At 38.2% G+C, this 18,566-nt stretch overlaps 2 protein-coding genes across 18 annotated transcripts in view; both read left to right on the forward strand.

Annotated features, from left to right (window-relative positions):
* NAA50 (N-alpha-acetyltransferase 50, NatE catalytic subunit) overlaps nucleotides 1–18,566 on the forward strand; it is a 574,571-nt gene that overhangs the window by 276,348 nt on the left and 279,657 nt on the right. The gene's annotated exons all lie outside the window — the stretch shown is intronic.
* CCDC191 (coiled-coil domain containing 191) overlaps nucleotides 1–18,566 on the forward strand; it is a 101,091-nt gene that overhangs the window by 39,601 nt on the left and 42,924 nt on the right. For all 17 annotated transcript variants that reach the window (XR_014824810.1, XR_014824809.1, XR_014824811.1 and 14 more), the window contains one exon: nucleotides 4,887–5,130. Coding sequence is in view for 14 of the 17 variants with exons in the window: in XM_021070332.2 (XP_020925991.2) it covers nucleotides 4,887–5,130 (244 nt within the window). In the remaining 3 variants the exon portion in view is untranslated. The remainder of the gene's footprint in view (nucleotides 1–4,886; nucleotides 5,131–18,566) is intronic.

Genomic DNA, 18,566 nt, shown 5'->3' on the forward strand with positions numbered 1-18,566 from the left:
CTTCTGAGAGAGGCAGATCGTGGCTAAGTAGAAGAGAGCATTTTTCAGTTTGGAGAAAAACTGGTAAACCAGCACATATGTAGCCTGTGTGGGAACAGGCTGGGGTGAACCTGCCTCGAGGTGGGGAGGCTGAATTGAAGATATTCCCCATTCCTGGCATTCCTGACTTCAGCCTGCTGTGGGGCAGTCATTGTGGAGAACCTCTGTTAATCATGTTCTACTGCCCTTCCCTCCATGCTCACCTGGGTATCCTGGTGAGAGACTAGAAATTGCATGGCATATGAAGCTGGTAAAGCTCCTTTTTGTCTGCCACAGAAGTGGGAGGACCAGACTTGTATTGGCCAGCTCGCTTTAAAACTATTTAAAGGAAAATTGTGTTATCTTCCACCTTTTCCTTGGGGCCACCTGTCACTTTAAAACCATTTAAAGCAGAATTGTGTTATCTTCCACCTTTTCCCTGGGGGCTACCTGGTACATTATTGAATGTATTAGCTCATTTGTTCCTATTCCTGCTGAACCTGCTCATCCCAAATGCAGCTGTTTGCATCATTGCTATTTTTATGTTCTGCATTAGATTGCAGCACCCAATCAGATCACTAGTATATGGCTATTTATCATTTCTCATTCCTTTTAAAAGCTTTAAGATACTTTTGATATCTAGCAGTCTTATCCTAAGATAGTGTTATTACCTTACAAGTGAATTCGTTCTGTATTTTCAGGTTCTTTTAAAAATGTAATTACATCTTTAAAAACAAAATCCTATAGGATAGGTAGTGTAGGGCTTGTTTTGTTGTTGTTTGAGTGACACCATTTTTGAGGAAGAATCTTAGAAACATTTGCTTGCTTGCCCAGCATCCCATATGTAGTTAGTGTTCTTCTGACTGCTGTGTTTTAGAATGAGCATCAGTGACTAAGTATCATTTGTGGTGTTGATTCTAAGCAGCCTGGTTCATGTTTAAGTCCCTACCTAAACCTATTATATTTGTACTCTTAGTTCATTGGAGAAAGCCTTTCTTGGCATGCAGTTATATAATTATAATCATTAATTTCTATACTCTTGCCAGAAACTCCCTGATTTCAGCTTGGAAATATACTGGGACAGGATGTTTTCCATAGAGGAACTCTGTCCTTCGTTATATGATTGTCTGGGAACTATGGAACCATTTCTTTGGGTTAGCATGCCCAAGTATATCACATCTAACTGAGGTTTTAAGAAGTGTAAAGGATTTTTCACTTTCAGAAATATTTATCTTTTAGTATCATCATTTTAAAAGTATAGAAATTGGCTTATCAGGAGTATTGCCACTGTGCTGAAGCAAACTACAAGAGAGCAAGAGTTGAATCAGTCTTGTCTCTGGATCCCTAGCTTTTGCATTCTTGCCCTTCCCACACACATAGATATCTTAAGTACATCTTCAGATCCCCTGCATAATCGTTATAGAGAGATCCCTAAGCACAATAATGAACTGTATTTCTTTACCAGTTTTTTACTGTTTAGTCTTTTTATTATATTTATAGAAATATTTTTCTCTTTGCCTTCTGATACTATCCAGATAATTCTCTCCTTGACAGGCAAACCCCCCCAGTGTGGCTTTTGGCTGTTTATGGTGTAAAAACATGAAATTAACATGTCAGGTAAATTTCATGCTCCTCCTTCCTAAACAGATTGATGTAAATCAGATTTTATATTAGTCAGAGCAACATACATTTTCTAGCCTATGGAAATTTTTTATTTTTTTATTAAAGTATAGTTGATTTATAGTGTTGTGCCATTTTCTACTGTACAGCAAAATGACCCAGTCATATATGTGTGTGTGTGTGTGTGTGTGTGTGTGTGTGTGTATGTATACCTTATCCTTTCTTACATTATTCTCCCTCATGGTATATCCCAAGAGATTAGACATAGTTCCCTGTGCTATGCAGTAGGACTTCATTGCTTATCCAATCCAAATGTAATAGTTTGCATATACTAACCCCAAACTCCCAGTCCATCCCATTCCCTCCCCGACTCCCCCTTGGCAACCGCAAGTCTGTTCTCCAGATCTGTGATTCTGGTTCTGTTTTGTAGATAGGTTCATTTGTGCCATACTTTAGATTCTATATGTAAGTGATATCATATGGTATTTGTCCTTCTCTTTCTGACTTACTTCACTTAGTATGATAATCTCTAGTTATCCATGTTGCTGCAAATTAGCCTGTGGAAATTTACAATTTCCACTTTCTTGAGTAAAATGCAATAGGTTTTTTTGTTTGTTTCACTATTTTGACATTGCTGTTTGGGGATATTTTTTCTTACCTGCATTGCTACCTGATGTATTATTCTTATTTCAGGGTTATTCAGCTCAGATATTTTCTTTTTCTCATCAAAATAAATATATATGTATAAATTTTTATTACTACTGATATACTTTTCTTATAAAAATCATTAGTCAGGTATTTATTGAGGATCCTTCATTGCATTAGAAAGAAGCAATTATATATAATGAAATATGCTGTTGGCAGAATTGCTGTTAGAATTTATCCTGAATTCTGTTATTTCAGTCAGTACTACTCTCTCATTACTTGGTTGTTTCATCCAGTTCTTTGGACATAGGTTAAATTATGTGACTCTAGAATAGTCTTTCAGTCCAAGGGTTTTAACTCATTAACGGATCCTAAAATCAAGCTCAAGATGAGGTGTATTTGCTCCTAAAATAAATTAGAAAAGTAATATTAGAGTGCATCTCTGGTAGTTAGGGTAGGTATTGCGTGGTGAAACTTTGTTTCATACACATACACACATAAACTTATATTGTCATAGTGTAACACTTTTTTCTTACTGTAGATGGCAGTCAAAAAAGGTTTAAAAGTCAGGCATTTAAGAGCTATAGAGGAGTTCTCGTTGTGGCGCAGTGGTTAATGAATCCGACTAGGAACCATGAGGTTGAGGGTTCGGTCCCTGCCCTTGCTCAGTGGGTTAAGGATGCAGCGTTGCCGTGAGCTGTGGTGTAGGTTGCAGACGCGGCTCGGATCCCACGTTGCTGTGGCTCTGGCGTAGGCCAGCGGCTACAGCTCCGATTCAACCCCTAGCCTGGGAACCTCCATATGCCGCGGAAGCGGCCCAAAGAAATACCAAAAAGACAAAAAAAAAAAAAAAAAAAAAAAAAAAGAGCTATAGAAATGTTCTGCCTACTCATTGGCATTAGGAATTTTTTTGATATGACCCCAAAAAGTCCATTAGGAAAGTTAAGCATTATGTATGTTTAACAGAAGTGGATATGCAAATAGTGTTGTAAAGAACTTACTCTTAAAGGCCACCTTTACAAGATAAAATCAAATAGGTATCTAAACAATATTAGATTTTAAAAGCTCAGACCTGACCCCTGTTGTAAATATAAGTTCTAAGTTCTGTAGCTCACTTCCTTGGAAACAGTAATCATTCAAGAGACCTTTATGCTTTAATTCTCAGCTGTCTATCATAAAAACGTCTTCTAATGGAGAGTCCCTCGTGAGGGGAATATAGCTGACAGTTTCTAACTCCACCCAGTCAGGCCCCAACATCCTGAAGTTTTCCCGAATCAAAAGGAGTTCTTCCTTAGGAAGAGAGTGAACCAGACATCCTACTAGGCTGTAAGTGAATTCCATGAGAACAAGTGCCTTGTGTGTGCCCTTCACACATTTCTAGTGTTTAGCAGGTATCTTCACGAGGAAGGCTTCGTTCATTCAGATTATGGCTTTGGTAAGTGAGTCCCTCCCTTTAGACATCCTTTCCCTGACCGAGTCCTTCTTTCCCAAGATCCACCCTCGTAATTTTATGTTGATTTTTTTATAAGTCTTATACTTAATTATTGACAATTCACTTGTTTTGTTTTTTTCTTTCTCCCAAACCTTTCTTCCTTAAATTTACATGTGTATCTGAAAAACTCACTCATGCTTTCATATTTTTAAAAGTAGTTATCTATATACTTATTCTTTCTGCTCCTGCCCCTCCAAAGGCTCTCAGAAACTATTTTATGGTAATCGAAAAATTTAATATGCCTTCGTGACATGATAGATCAGAACAGTCGCTCTTTCTTCTGATGCAGTGCCTTGAGGTGCCAGTGCCTTCTATGAGCAAACCCTTTGCACTGGGGAATTTTTTTTTTTTTTTTTGTCTATTGTACTTTTAGGGCTGCACCAGCAGCATATGGAGGTTCCCAGGCTAGAGGTCGAATTGGAGCTGTTGCTGCTGGCCTACGCCACAGCCAAGCAATGCCAGATCCAAGCTGCGTCTGTGACCTACACCACAGCTCACAGCAACGCCAGATCCAAGCCTACACCACAGCTCACGGCAATGCTGGATCGATCCTTAACCCACTGAGCGAGGCCAGGGATCGAAGCCACAACCTCATGGTTCCTAGTCAGATTCGCTTCCACTGCACCACAATAGGAACTCCTGCGCTGGGGAATTTTATAAAACAATTCCCTTGTGCTTAAAGGATAAGCTGGAGCAAGGATGGAGCATTTCTGGGACTCCTTTGGACTGCATTTCGTTTATATTATCTACTAAAAAGCTGTAAATGGCTTTTTTTTTTTTTTTTTTTTTTTTTTTTGCTTTTTAGGGCTGCACCTGAAGCATATGGAGATTCCCATCAGAGCTACAGCTGCCGGCCTAGGTCACAGCAACGCATGATCTGAGCCAGGACTTCACCTACACCATAGCACACTGCAACACAAGATCCTTAACCCACTGAGTGAGGCCAGGGATTGAACCGCCATCCTCGTGGATACTGGTCAGATTCATTTCCACTGTGCCACAACTGGAACTCCCCTGGTTTTTTTTGTTTGTTTGTTTGTTTGGGGGTTTGTTTTGTTTTGTTTTTGTTTGTTTGTTTGTTTGTTTTTAATGGTAGTGCTTTGTTGCTTAGAAAACAACAACTGGCCGCTGAGTATAACTGGAAACAAGTTCTCCGACACCACTTTACAGAATGGCAGCATTGGCATCGTGCAGAGATCCTAAAGAGAGAGCTGGCTATAACAAAGGAAGAAACTAGGAAGAAAATGAATGAGCTGCTGAAGGCAGCATTACTAGGGAAACTCAGTGCAACTGTGTCATCAAGCAGCAATCTACTTGAGGCAACAGCCATGGAGGATCCATCTAGAAATGAAGAGGCAAGTTGTTTTTCCTGTGCTTAGTCTTCCTGCTTGTTAAACACGAGCATCTGAGCCCTGCACTTGTATAGCCTGTGGTATGTTAGCCATTGTCAGATTGCCTAGCTCAGGCTGCCTAAAAGATGAGAGTTGCTACAGTGCACAAAGTTTAACCTTCGATGAGTGTTGATTTTCTTGCACTGAATCTTCTTTTATAATCACATATAAACATTGATATGGTTGAAACTTGGTAGATGTAATGTAGAGAGGGAATTTAAAACAACTAAGTGAGGAGTTCCCGTCGTGGCACAGCCGAAATGAATCCAACTAGGAACCATGAGGTTTCGGGTTACATCCCTGGCCTCGCTCAGTGGGTTAAGGATTCAGCGTTGCCTTGAGCTGTGGTGAAGGTCGCAGACACGGCTCAGATCGCAGACGCGGCTCAGATCGCACGTTGCTGTGGCTCTGGCGTAGGCTGGCAGCAACAGCTCCGATTAAACCCCTAGCCTGGGAACCTACATATGCTGCGGGTACGGCCCTAAAAAGACAAAAACCAAACCAAACCAAACAAATAAAAAAACAACTAAGTGAACGATTCCTTCAGGAACAGATATGTAAAGAAAGCATTGTTTATAACTCTTGAATGCCTCTTATTTGATCATCAGGCATTTCCTTTTGAAATGAACTTGTGACTTATAAGAGGGGATGTTAAAGTTTTTACTTGCCTAATAAGAAAAATCATATAAATTGTAGCAATTTGGTAGGAGAAAATGAGAAAGGAAAAAGAAAAATAGGCAATAATTCCATTATTTAGAGATAACCACAGTAGCATGTTGACGTATAGCCTTCTGGTCTTTTCTCTGTTCAGGCGTATGTAGATTTTTCTTCTTAATATTGTATTTAGCTTTTAAATTTTCTTGAATCATATCTAATATGCCATAATACAGGAAAAGGATGGCCATGTAGTTTTCTTTTTTTTTTAATTGAAGTACAGTTGATTTACAATAGTATGTTAGTTTCAGGTGTACAACAAAGTGATTCAGTTATATTTTTTTTTAGATTATTTTCCATTATAGGTTATTACAAGATATTGAATACAGTTCCCTGTGCTCTACAGTAAATTCTTGTTGCTTATCTGTTTTATTTATTTATTTATTTTGTCTTTTTGCCTTTTCTAGGGCCACTCCTGCCGCACATGGAGATTCCCACGCTAGGGGTGGAATCGGAGCTGTAGCCACCAGCCTACGCCAGAGCCACAGCAACGTGCGATCCGAGCCGCGTCTGTGACCCACACCACAGCTCACGGCAACGCTGCATCCTTAACCCACTGAGCAAGGGCAGGGATCGAACCCGCAACCTCATGGTTCCTAGTCGGATTCGTTAATATAGTTATTCGTATGTGTTAATCCCATACTCCTAATTTACCACTCCCCCTTTTTCCCCTTTGGTAACCATAAGTTTGTTTTCTATGTCTGTGAGGCTGTTTCTGTTTTGTATATACATTCATTTGTTTTTTGGGTTTTTTTTTAGATTCCACACATAAGTGTTATCACGTAGTATTTGTCTCTGATTTCATTTAGTACAATATTCTCTAGGTCCATCCATGTTGCTGCAAATGGCAATATTTCATTCTTTTTATGGATGAGTAATATTTCACTGTATATATATAATCATATCTTCTTAAATCAATTGTTGGGCACTTGGGTTGATGGCACTTGGGTTGTTTCCATGTCTTGGCTATTGTAAATAGTGCTGCTGTGAACATTGGGGTGCATGTATTTTTTCTAATTAGAATTTTAGTTTTTTCTGGATATATGCCCAGAAATTTGCTGGATCATATGGTAGCTCTATTTTTAGTTTTTTAAGGAACCTCCATACTGTTTTCCATAGTGGCTGTACAATTTACATTTCTACCAAGAGCATAGGAGGGTTCCCTTTCCTCCATACCCTCTCCAGCATTTGTTGTTTGTGGACTTTTTCATGACTGTCACTCTGACCAGTACAAGTTAATAATACCTCATTATACTTTTGATTTGCGTTTCTCTAAAATAATTAGCAATGTTGAGCATGTTTTTATGTGCCTGTTGACCATCTCTATGTCTTTGGAGAGATGTCTGTTTAGGTCTTCTGCTCATTTTTTTCTTATTGACTTGTTTGCTTTTTGGATATTGAGTTGTATACACTGTTGTATATTTTGGATATTAGCCCCTTGTTGATTACATCATTTGCAACTATTTTCTCCCATTTCGTAGGTTGTCTTTTCTTGTCAGTGGTTTCCTTTACTGTGCAAAACCAATTGGTTTATTTTTGCCTTTATTTCTTTTGCCTTTACTGTGCAAAACCTATTGGTTTATTTTTGCCTTTATTTCTTTTGCCTTAGCAGACTGATCTAAGAAAATAGTGCTAAAAGTTTTTTTCTGAGAGTGTTTTGCCTAGGTTCTCTTTAAGGAATTTCATGGTATTGCATCTTATATTTAGATTTTTAAACCCTTTTTGAATTTATCTTTGTGTATGGATTGATCAGTTTCATTGATTTACATTTAGCTGTTCAGCTTTCCCAACACCACTTGCTGAAGAGACTCTTTTTTTCCATTGTATATTCTTGTCATCTTTGTCATAGATTAATTGACCATAGGCGTGTGGGTTTATTTCTGGATGCTCTGTTCTGTTCCATTGATCTATATGTCTATTTTTGTGCCAGTGAAATGCTATTTTGATTATTGTAGCTTTATAGTATAGTCTGAAGTCTGGAAGGGTTACACCTCCAGCTTTGTTTTTTTTCCTCAGGATTGCTTGTCAACTCTGGGTCTTTTGTGTTTCCATATATATTTAGGATTATTTGTTGTTCTATGGAATATGTCATTAGTATTTTGATACTGATTGTATTAAATCTATAGGTTACTTTATGTTGTATAGCCATTTTAACATTATTAATGCTTCTAATATAAGAGCATAAAATATCTTTCCATTCCTTTGAATCATCTTCAATTTCCTTTATCAGTGTGTTGTAGTTTTCACTTTTTTTGGTTAAGTTTAGTTCTCAGTTTTTATGTGTGTGTATGTGTGATTTTAAGTGGAATTTGTTTTTGCTTTCTATTTTTTAAGATTTTTATTTTTTCCATTATAGTTGATTTACAGTGTTCTGTCAAATTCTACATACAGCAAAGTGACCCAGTCATACATATACATGTATTCTTTTTCTCACATTGTCCTCCATCATGTTTCATCACAAGTGACCAGATATAGTTCCCTGTGCTAGACAGCAGGATCTCATTGATTATCTACTCCAAAGGCAATAGTTTATATCTATTGACCCCAAACTGCCAGTCCATCCCACTCACTCCTGTCCCACTTGGCAGCTACAAGTCTGTTGTTGAAGTCCATGACTTTCTTTTTTGCAGAAAGGTTCATTTGTGCCGTATATTAGATTCCAGATATAAGTAATATCAAACGGTATTTGTCTTTCTCTTTCTGACTGACTTCACTTAGTATGAGAGTCTCTAGTACCATCCATGCTGCTGCAAATGTCATTCTTTTGTTCTTTTTATGGCTGAGTAGTGTTCCATTGTATATATATACACCACATCTTCCTAATCCATTCATCTGTAGATGGACATTTAGGTTGTTCCCATGTCTTGGCTATTGTGAATATGCTGCGATGAATGTACAGGTGCATGTATCTTTTGCAAGGAAAGTTTGCTCTTGATATACGTCCAAGAGTGGGACTGCTGGATAATTGGGTAGTTCTATATTTAGTTTTCTAAGGTACCTCCATACTGTTTTCCATGGTGGTTGTTCCAGGTTACATTCCCACCAATAGTGTAGCAGGGTTCCTTTTACACCACACCCTCTCCAGCGTTTGTTTTTTGTTGACATGTTAATGATGGCCATTCTGACCTGTGTGAGATGGTACCTCCTTGTAGTTTTGATTTGCATTTCTCTAATAATTAGTGATGTTGAGCGTTTTTTCATTTGCCTTTTGGCCATCTGTATATCTTCTTTTTTTTTAAATCTAATTTGAAAATTTAATAACAGCAGTATTATAGGAATAATAATATAGTAGTAAACATTTAAACCGATTAAACATTAAAAATATACATTTTATATAAAATGGTTCTAAATCGATATATTGATGAAAAAACCAAAAGATACCTCATATACAAATGATGTATTAGTAATGATTGCTGGATCTAAAATCCTATGTTTTTACCAGTAAAAATTAGAAAGAGAGTAGGGGAATGATGACAAAAATAAGACACATTAACTTTTTCATTTTTATAGAGAAAAGTTAAATAGACTAGACCAAACTTTTTCAAATTGTTCTGACTATAACCCACAATAAGGTGCACATTTTTCATTACCATCAGCTCAAACAAATGCCACTTTCTCATCCAATTTATTGATATATTTGAAGATGAGGTAAAATGACTTTTTAATGTGGCCACAGTTAAAAAAAAAACTTGAAATGCAGTGCATTAAATTGGTTTTGTGTCCCACTAATGTGTAGTGACCCACATTTTAAAGATCAATGAATTTAGCCTTGCTTTTTCTTTTTCTTCTCTTTTCTTTCCTTCTTTTTTTTTTTTTTTTTTTTTTGCTTTTTGCTTTTTGGGGCTGCACTTGCAGCATATGGAGGTTCCCAGGCTAAGGCCTGAATCAGAGCTGCAGCTGCTGGCCTACACCACAGCCACAGCTACTTGGGATCTGAGCTGCGTCTGTGACCTACACCACAGCTCATGCTCACGGCCACACTGGAAATCGGAACCACTGAGCAAGGCCAAGGATTGAACCTGCATCCTCGTGGATACTAGTCACATTCCTTTCCACTGAGCCACGATGGGAACTCCTGGGCTTATTTTTTCTTGATTTTTATAATTAAAATATGTTGGCTCAAGTATTACTTTACAAACACATCTATGAAGTAGAATTTTTTTTTTTTTATTTTCCCACTGTACAACAAGGGGGTCAGGTTATCCTTACATGTATACATTACAATTACAGTTTTTCCCCCACCCTTTCTTCTGTTGCAACATGAGTGTCTAGACATAGTTCTCAATGCTATTCAGCAGGATCTCCTTGTAAATCTATTCTAAGTTGTGTCTGATAAGCCCAAGCTCCCGATCCCTCCCACTCCCTCCCACTCGCATCAGGCAGCCACAAGTCTCTTCTCCAAGTCCATGATTTTCTTTTCTGAGGAGATGTTCATTTGTGCTGGATATTAGATTCCAGTTATAAGTGATATTATATGGTATTTGTCTTTGTCTTTCTGGCTAATTTCACTCAGGATGAGATTCTCTAGTTGCATCCATGTTGCTGCAAATGGCATTATGTCATTCCTTTTTATGGCTGAGTAGTATTCCATTGTGTATATATACCACTTCTTCCGAATCCAATCATCTGTCTATGGACATTTAGGTTCTTTCCATGTCCTGGCTATTGTGAATAGTGCTGCAATGAACATGCGGGTGCATGTGTCTCTTTTAAGTAGAGTTTTGTCCGGATAGATGCCCAAGAGTGGGATTGCGGGGTCATATGGAAGTTCTATGTATAGATTTCTAAGGAATCTCCAAACTGTTCTCCATAGTGGCTGTACCAGTTTACATTCCCACCAACAGTGCAGGAGGGTTCCCTTTTCTCCACAGCCCCTCCAGCACTTGTTATTTGTGGATTTATTAATGATGGCCATTCTGACTGGTGTGAGGTGATATCTCATGGTAGTTTTGATTTGCATATCTCTTATAATCAGCGATGTTGAGCATTTTTTCATGTGTTTGTTGGCCATTTGTATATTGACGTAGAATTTTTTAATACGGGTGTGGAAGATACAGCCTAAAAATATATTTCAATGAAAAAAGTGTCAACCAGGAAACACATGCACAAAAAAGGGGAGCATAAAGCAACATTTAAAAATAAAATAAGGGAGTTCCCGTCGTGGCTCAGTGGTTAACGAACCCGACTAGGAACCATGAGGTTGCGGGTTCGGTCCCTGCCCTTGCTCAGTGGGTTAACGATCCGGCGTTGCCGTGAGCTGTGGTGTAGGTTGCAAACGCGGCTCGGATTCCGCATTGCTGTGGCTCTGGCGTAGGCCGGTGGCTACAGCTCCGATTGGACCCCTAGCCTGGGAACCTCCATATGCCGCTGGATCGGCCCAAGAAATAGCAAAAAGACAAAAAATAAATAAATAAAATAAAAATAAAAATAAAACATATTTGTTCAAAGTGGATAAAAATAGATTAAACCCCCTAATTAGACAAATAATCTGAAACTAATTCCAAGCAATCTGATCATGTGTTGTTACCAATAACAAAAATCAACAGAAACTTATAATGATAAGATTTGGTAAAGACAGAAAAACAAACAGAAAAATATGGTTTAATATATCGAAATCAGTTCTACCAGAATTCCAGAGAAAATTCATTGGAGAAGGCAAAATATATTTTTGTATGAGGAGCATACATCAATGAGAAACTGATACAATTTTTGTAACACACGATTTGTAAGACTATCAGACTTGTATATATCATTTATACAAGATGCTTTTTCATAGGTCAATATTGTATGTGTTATCTGTTGCTGCATACATTTTTCCAAAATTTAGTAACTTAAGCAACAAACATTTATCATCTCTTTGGGTCAGGAATTCAGGAGCAGCTTAGTGGCTCTGGCTCAAGGCCTCTCATGAGGTTGCAGGCAAGATGTTGGCTAGGATTACAATCCCTTGAGGCCTTGACCCCACTGAGGATGCACTTCCAGGACCACTCATTATTCACACGATTATTGACAGAAGACCTCAGTTCTTCACCATGTGAGCCTCTCCACGGGGTTGCTTGAGTGTCCTCACAACGTGGCAACTGGCTTCCCCTGGAGAGAGTAACCTTCAGATATCACACCTGGGGACAGCCTTCTGTTCCTCCTCTGAGATCATTGTGCCCATTTCCTGCTGATTTCCTCTTAACCTCTTGATGTGGCCTCCTCTTTGTCTTCTGGAATAGGATATCTTTTTTAAGGTTTCTGGTCTATTTGGGTGAAGAATGCTCAGCCTTTAGTTGTGAATTTTGTTGTTTTTAGGAGAGAAGTTGAGCTCCAGTTCTTCTATTCCGCCATATTAATCCCATCTCATCTGTATATCTTCTTTGAAGAAATGTCTATTCATTTTTCAATTGGGTTGTTGGGGGTTTTTGGTTTTTTGTTTTTGTTTTTTTTTTTTTTACTGTTGAGTTGTATAAGTTGTTTGTATATTTTAGAGATTAAGCCCTTGTCAGTTGCATCATTTGAAATTATTTTCTCCCATTCCATTCCATAGGTTGTCTTTTTTTTTTTTTTTTTTTTTTTTTTTTGTGGTTTCCTTTGCTGTGCAAAGCTTTTGAGTTTGATTAGGTGCCATTGGTTTATTTTTGCTTTTATTTCTATTGCCTTGGGAGACTGACCTAAGAAAGCATTTTTATAGTTGATGTCAAGGAATGTTTTGCCTATGCTCTCTTGTAGGAGTTTTATGATGTCTTGTCTTGTATTTAAGTCTTTAAGCCATTTTGAGTTTATTTTTGACCTTGGTGTGAGGGTGTGTTCCAGTTTCATTGATTTACTTGCGGGTGGCCAGTTTTCTCAGCACCATTTGCTGAAAAGACTGTCTTTTTCCCACTTTATGTTCTTGCCTCCTTTGTCAAAGATTAATTGACCATAGGTGTCTGGGTTTATTTTTGTGTTCTCTATTCTGTTCCATTGGTCTGTATGTCTGTTGTGGTACCAGTACCATACTGTTTTGATGACTGTGGCTTTGTAGTATTGCCTGAAGTCTGGGGTAGTTAATGCCTCCTGCTTGGTTTTTGTTCCTCAGGATTGCTGTATGTCTGTCGTACCAGTACCATACTGTTTTGATGACTGTGGCTTTGTAATATTGCCTGAAGTCTGGGGTAGTTATGCCTCCTGCTTGGTTTTTGTTCCTCTGGGTCTTTTATAGTTCCATATAAATTTTTGGATTGTTTGTTCTAGTTCTGTGAAAAACGTCATGGGTAATTTGATAGGGATTGCATTAAATCTGTAGATTGTTTTGGGTAGTTTGGCCATTTATATGATATTAATTCTTCCAACCCAGTATCATGGAATAGCTTTCCATTTCTTTGAATACTCTTTAATTTCCTTGATTAATGTTTTATAGTTCTCAGCATATAAGTCTTTCACCTCCTTGGTCAGGTTTATTCCTAGGAATTTAATTTTTTTGAGGTGTGATTTGAAAAGGCATTGTATTTTTATATTCCGTTTCTAATATTTCTAATATTTCATTTCTGTATACAGAAATGCAACTGATTTCTGAATGTTAATCTTGTATCCTGCTACTTTGCTGAATTCGTTGATCAGTTTGAGTAGTTTTTGTGTGGAGTCCTTAGGGTTTTCTGTATATAGTATCATGTCATCTGCGTACGGTGACAAATTTGACTCTTCTCTTCCAATTTGGATACATTTTATTTCTTTTGTTTGTCTGATTGCTGTGGCTAGGACTTCTAATACTATGTTGAATTAAAGTGGTGAGAGTGGGCATCCTTGGCTTGTTCCAGGTTTTAGATGGAAGGCTTTCAGCTTTTCTCAATTGAGTATTATATTTGCTGGTGGTTTGTCATAAATGGCTTTTATTATGTTAAGGTGTATTCCCTCTTTACCCACTTTGGTGAGAGTTTTTATCATGAATGGATGTTGGACTTTGTCAAATGCTTTTTCTGCATCTGTTGAGATCATTTTGTGGTTTTTGACTTTTCTTTCGCCAATGTGGTGTATGATGTTGATTGATTTGCATATGCTAAACTATCCTTGTGAACCTGGGATGAATCCCATTTGGTCATTGTGTATGATCTTTTTTATATGTTGTTGGATTCGGTTGGCTAAAGTTTTGTTGAGAATTTTTGCGTTTATATTCATCAAAGATATTGGCTTATAATTTTCTTTTTGGTGGTATCTTTGTCTGGTTTTGGTATTAGGGTGATGGTGGCATCATAGAATGTCTTTGTGCAAGTGTTCCTTCTTCAACGTTTTGGAAGAGTTTAAGAAGGATGGGTATAAGTTCTTTTTTGTATGTTTGGTAGAATTCACCTGTGAAGCCATCTGGTTCTGAACTTTTGTTTGTAGGTAGTGTATTTATTACATAATAAATTTCATTTCTAGTGATCAGTCTGTTCAATTGATCTTTATCCTTTTGATTCGGTTTTGGTGAGCTATCTCTAGAAAATTGTTTCTTCTATGCTGTCAAATTTGTTGTCATGTAATTTTTCATAGTATTCTCTTACAGCTTTTTGTGTTTCTGCAGTATCCATTGAGATTTCTCCTTTTTCATTTCTTATTTTGTTGTTTTGAGATCTTTCTCTCATCTTCTTGATGCATCTGGCCAGAGGTTTCTCAATTTTGTTTACCCATTCTAAGAACCAGCTCTTGGTTTTATTGATTTTTTCCTGTTGTTTTTTGAATCTCTATTTTATTGATTTCCTCTTTCTCTTTATGATTTCCTTCCTTCTGCTGACTTTGGGTTTTGTTTGATATTTTTCTAATTCTTTTAGGTGGTAGGTTAAGTTGTTGATTTGAGATTTTTCTTTTCTGAGGAAGGCCTGTATTGCTATGAACTTCCCCCTAAGTGCTGCTTTTTCGGCATCTCATAGATTTTGAATGGTTGTGTTTTCATTATCATTTGTCTTGAGGTATTTTTTAACTTCTCTTTGGATTTCCTCATTGATGCATTGGTTTTTTATTAGCATGTTGTTAATCTCCACGTAGTCAGTTTTTTGTCATTTCTTTTCCTGTGGTTGATTCCTGGTTTCATGCCATTGTGGTCAGAGAAGATACTTGACATAATTTCTATACTCTTAAATTTGTTGAGGTTATGTTTTGTGCCATAGTATGTGGTCAGTCCTTGAGAATGTCCCATGTGTACTTGAAAAAAAATGTGTATTCTGATATTTTTTGAATATAGTGTCCTGAAAATGTCAATTAAGTCTAACTTTTCTATTGTCACCTTATTGATTTTCTATCTAGAAGATCTGACCATTGATGTGAGTAGGGTGTTAAAGTCTCCTACTATTGTTGTATTCCCATTAATCTCTCCTTTTATGTCTGTTATATTTGTTGTATGTATCTGGGTGCTTCTATATTAGGGGCATACATATTGATGATTGTAATATCTTACTGAATGGATCCTGTTATCATTAGTGTCCTTCATTGTCTTTCTTTATGGCCTTTGTTTTAAAGTCTATTTTGTCTGATATGAGTATTGCAACTCCTGCTTTCCTGTCGTTTCCATTCACATGAAATATCTTTCCCCTCTCTCTCTCTTTTTTTTTTTTTTTTTTTTGTCTTTTTGTCTTTTTGTCTTTTCTAAGGCCACACCCACAGCATATGGAGGCTCCCAGGCTAGATGTCTAATAGGAACTGTAGCCGCCAGCCTATGCCAGAGCCACAGCAACTTGAGATCTGAGCCATGTCTGTGACCGACCTATACCACAGCTCATGGTAATGCTGGATCCTTAACCCATTGAGTGAGGCCAGGTTCACCCACAACCTCATGGTTCCTAGTTGGATTTGTTAACCATTGAGCCATGATGGGAACTCCTCCCCTCACTTTCAATTTGTATGTGTCCTTTGCCCTAAGGTTAGTCTTGTAGACAGTATATTGTAGGTGCTTGCTTTTCATCCAATCTGCCACTTTATGTCTTTTGATTGGAGTATTCAGTCTATTGACATTTAAGGTAATTATTGATAAATATGTATTTATTGCCATTTTAAACCTTGTTTTCCAGTTGATTCTGTTTCTCCTTTCTTTCTTTGGTTAGATGATTTCCATTTATTTTATGCTCGTGTCCTTTTCTTCTTAGTTTTTGTGAATGTAATATTTGGTTTTGATTTGTGGTTGCCCTGTCTTTCAAGTATGTTAATCCCTTCCTATATCTGCTTGCTTTAGCCTAATAGTCATATAGACTCAAACACATTCTAAAAAAAAAGAGTCTAGATTTACTTACTTTCCTTCACCACATTTTATGATTTTGAAGTCCTTTTTTTAACATATTCATGTTTGTCCTTTTTCTGTTCCTTGTGTTTATCATCACTTTTATAATAGGTTTTTTTTTTTTTCTTTTAGATCCGTATACTGGCTTATTTAAGTGATTGCTTTCCAGTTGTGATTTCCTCCATTCTAGTTCTTCTTATGACTTTTTTATTTAGCAAAGCCCTTTCAGTATTTCTTTTAGAATGGGTTTGGTATTGGTGTACTCTTTTAGTTTTTGTTTGTTGGAGAAATTCTTTATTTCTCTTTTTATTTTAAATGATATTCTTGCTGGGTAGAGTATTCTAGGCTGCAATTTTTTCCCCTTTAGAACTTTGAATACATCTTGCCACTCTCTTCTGGTCTGTAGTATTTCTGTAGAGAAACCAGCTAATGGCTTTATGGGGGCTCCCTCATAATTAAGTCAAACAGGCCCACACCAAGATAATAACAAAAAATGGCAAAAGTTAAAGAGAGGATTTTAAAGGCAGCAAGAGAAAAACAAAGACTTAATTATCTGTTTCCTTTAGATTTAAGTTTTCAGACATAAAATTTCTTCAAATGCATTTTTAATCCCCTTTTTCTTCTCCTTCTGGAATACCTATTATGTGTAGATTGGCCCTTTTTATATTATCCCATAGATCTCTTGTATTGCTTTCATGTTTTTTCATTTGGTTTTCTGTCTGTTGTCCTAACTGAGTGATTTCTGTTATTCTGTCTGCCAAGTCACTAATTCATTCCTCTGCATTATTCATTCTTTTGTTCAATGCCTTTAACTCAGTTTGTGTCTCTACACATGAATTTTCTATTTTTTCTTGGCTCCTCCTTATATTTTCTAGTTCCTTTTTAAAGTAATCTGCATTACTGTTTATATATGCTCTTAATTCCTTCATATTTGCTCTTAATTCTTTCAGTATTTTCACTGTCTCCTTTTTGAACTTGATGTCTGTTAGGACTACAGAGGTCTGTTTCATTGTTTGCTGCGTCCTGAATTCTCCTGTTCTTTTAACTGGGAATGGTTCCTAAGCTTCTTCATTTTTAAAAAAATACTTTTCATATGTTGTGAGTTTAGGGAAACCAACTGCTGTAGTCTTGCAGGGCTATTTCTATGCAAGAGTGCCCCTTTGTATTTTTTGGGGGGGTTGCTATTTATTTTTGGTGTGGGACTTTGGATATTTGCTGTCTCTTTCCTCAGTGTGAGCAGGCGCTTATCCCCTTGATAGGGAGAAGGAGGAAATGGGAGAAGGAGGAAACTAGTCAGTGCCTAGTTCTTGGGCTCTTGATAATAGCAAGGACCTGCTGGAAGGTGGTGCAAACTACTCCTAGTTGCAGTACCCTGGGAAGTGGTAATGAGCCTCAGGCAGTTTTAGGCAGTGCCTGGAGCGTTTGGCAGTGTCAGTGGCAGGGTGTGTGAGTTCCCAGGGGAGTAGGAGCAACAATCCCCTCCTCTGTGGTGCCCTCCAAGGTGAGTAGGGCCATGCCCACCTCTGGAGTCAGAGATAACTGTGGTGGTTTGCCCCCACCACCTCTAGACCATGCAAGAAGCACCCTGTCCTGCTTTGTCCACACAGGAGTTTCTGCATGGGCTGCTCCTAGTTTCAGGGTCCCAGGAAGTGACAGTGATCAAGCATGGCTTAGGCCACACAAGAAGTTCCTGGCCACCCATAGCCCACACAAGGGGTACCAGTCACCTGTAGCCTGAGCAAGCAGTGCTCACCACTGGTAGCCTGTGCCAGTGGTGCCCTGACCTTTGAGAGTCCAAGCATGCTCAGGAAGAGAGATTCCTATGGCAGTCTGCCCCTCCTCCTCTCACCTTCCCCAACAATGGCACCTTGCTTCTCCTGTGGGCCCAGACCTCTTCCCAGGTTCCCTCAGCTGTGGTCTTCTGCTCCCCAGCCCATGTTGCACCACTCCCTAGCCCCTCAGGCTGTCTCCACACAGCCAACCCTAGTCCTTTCCCCAGAACTGACCTCCAGAACCTGAGTCTCAGTGCCCAGCCCCAACCCGAGTATCTCAGGCTGTGATGTCTGGGGTGGTGGTGCAGATGATCTGTGCAACTCTTACTCTGTTTTGCCTCCTCAGTCCAGCTGCTACCCTTTTCTGTGCAACTTTGAGGTCCCTCCATCTTGGCTGATCTCCCTGTTGGTTAGGTGGCTTCCCAGGATATGGGTTCCTTTCCTCTTTAATAGCTCCCTCTCAGGAGTGCTAGTCCCATCCTGATTCCTTTTCTCTTTCTCTCTCTCTCTCTTTTTTCCTTTTGTTCTACCCAGTTATATGGAGGGTTTCTTGCCCTTTTTGGAGGTTTAAGGTCTTCTCCCAGTGGTCAGTAAATGTTCTGTGTGCATCATTCTGCACATAGATGTGTTTTTTTGATGTGTTTGTGGGAGAAGGTGAGCACCACGTCTTACTCTTCTGCTATCTTGATCCTTTTCCTGCTTTC

Source organism: Sus scrofa, chromosome 13 (genome assembly GCF_054392235.1).
Source record: "Sus scrofa isolate SSC_HxYL_T2T_F1_AM1 chromosome 13, Sscrofa_HxYL_maternal_Yorkshire_Landrace_v2.0, whole genome shotgun sequence".
Taxonomy (NCBI): domain Eukaryota; kingdom Metazoa; phylum Chordata; class Mammalia; order Artiodactyla; family Suidae; genus Sus; species Sus scrofa.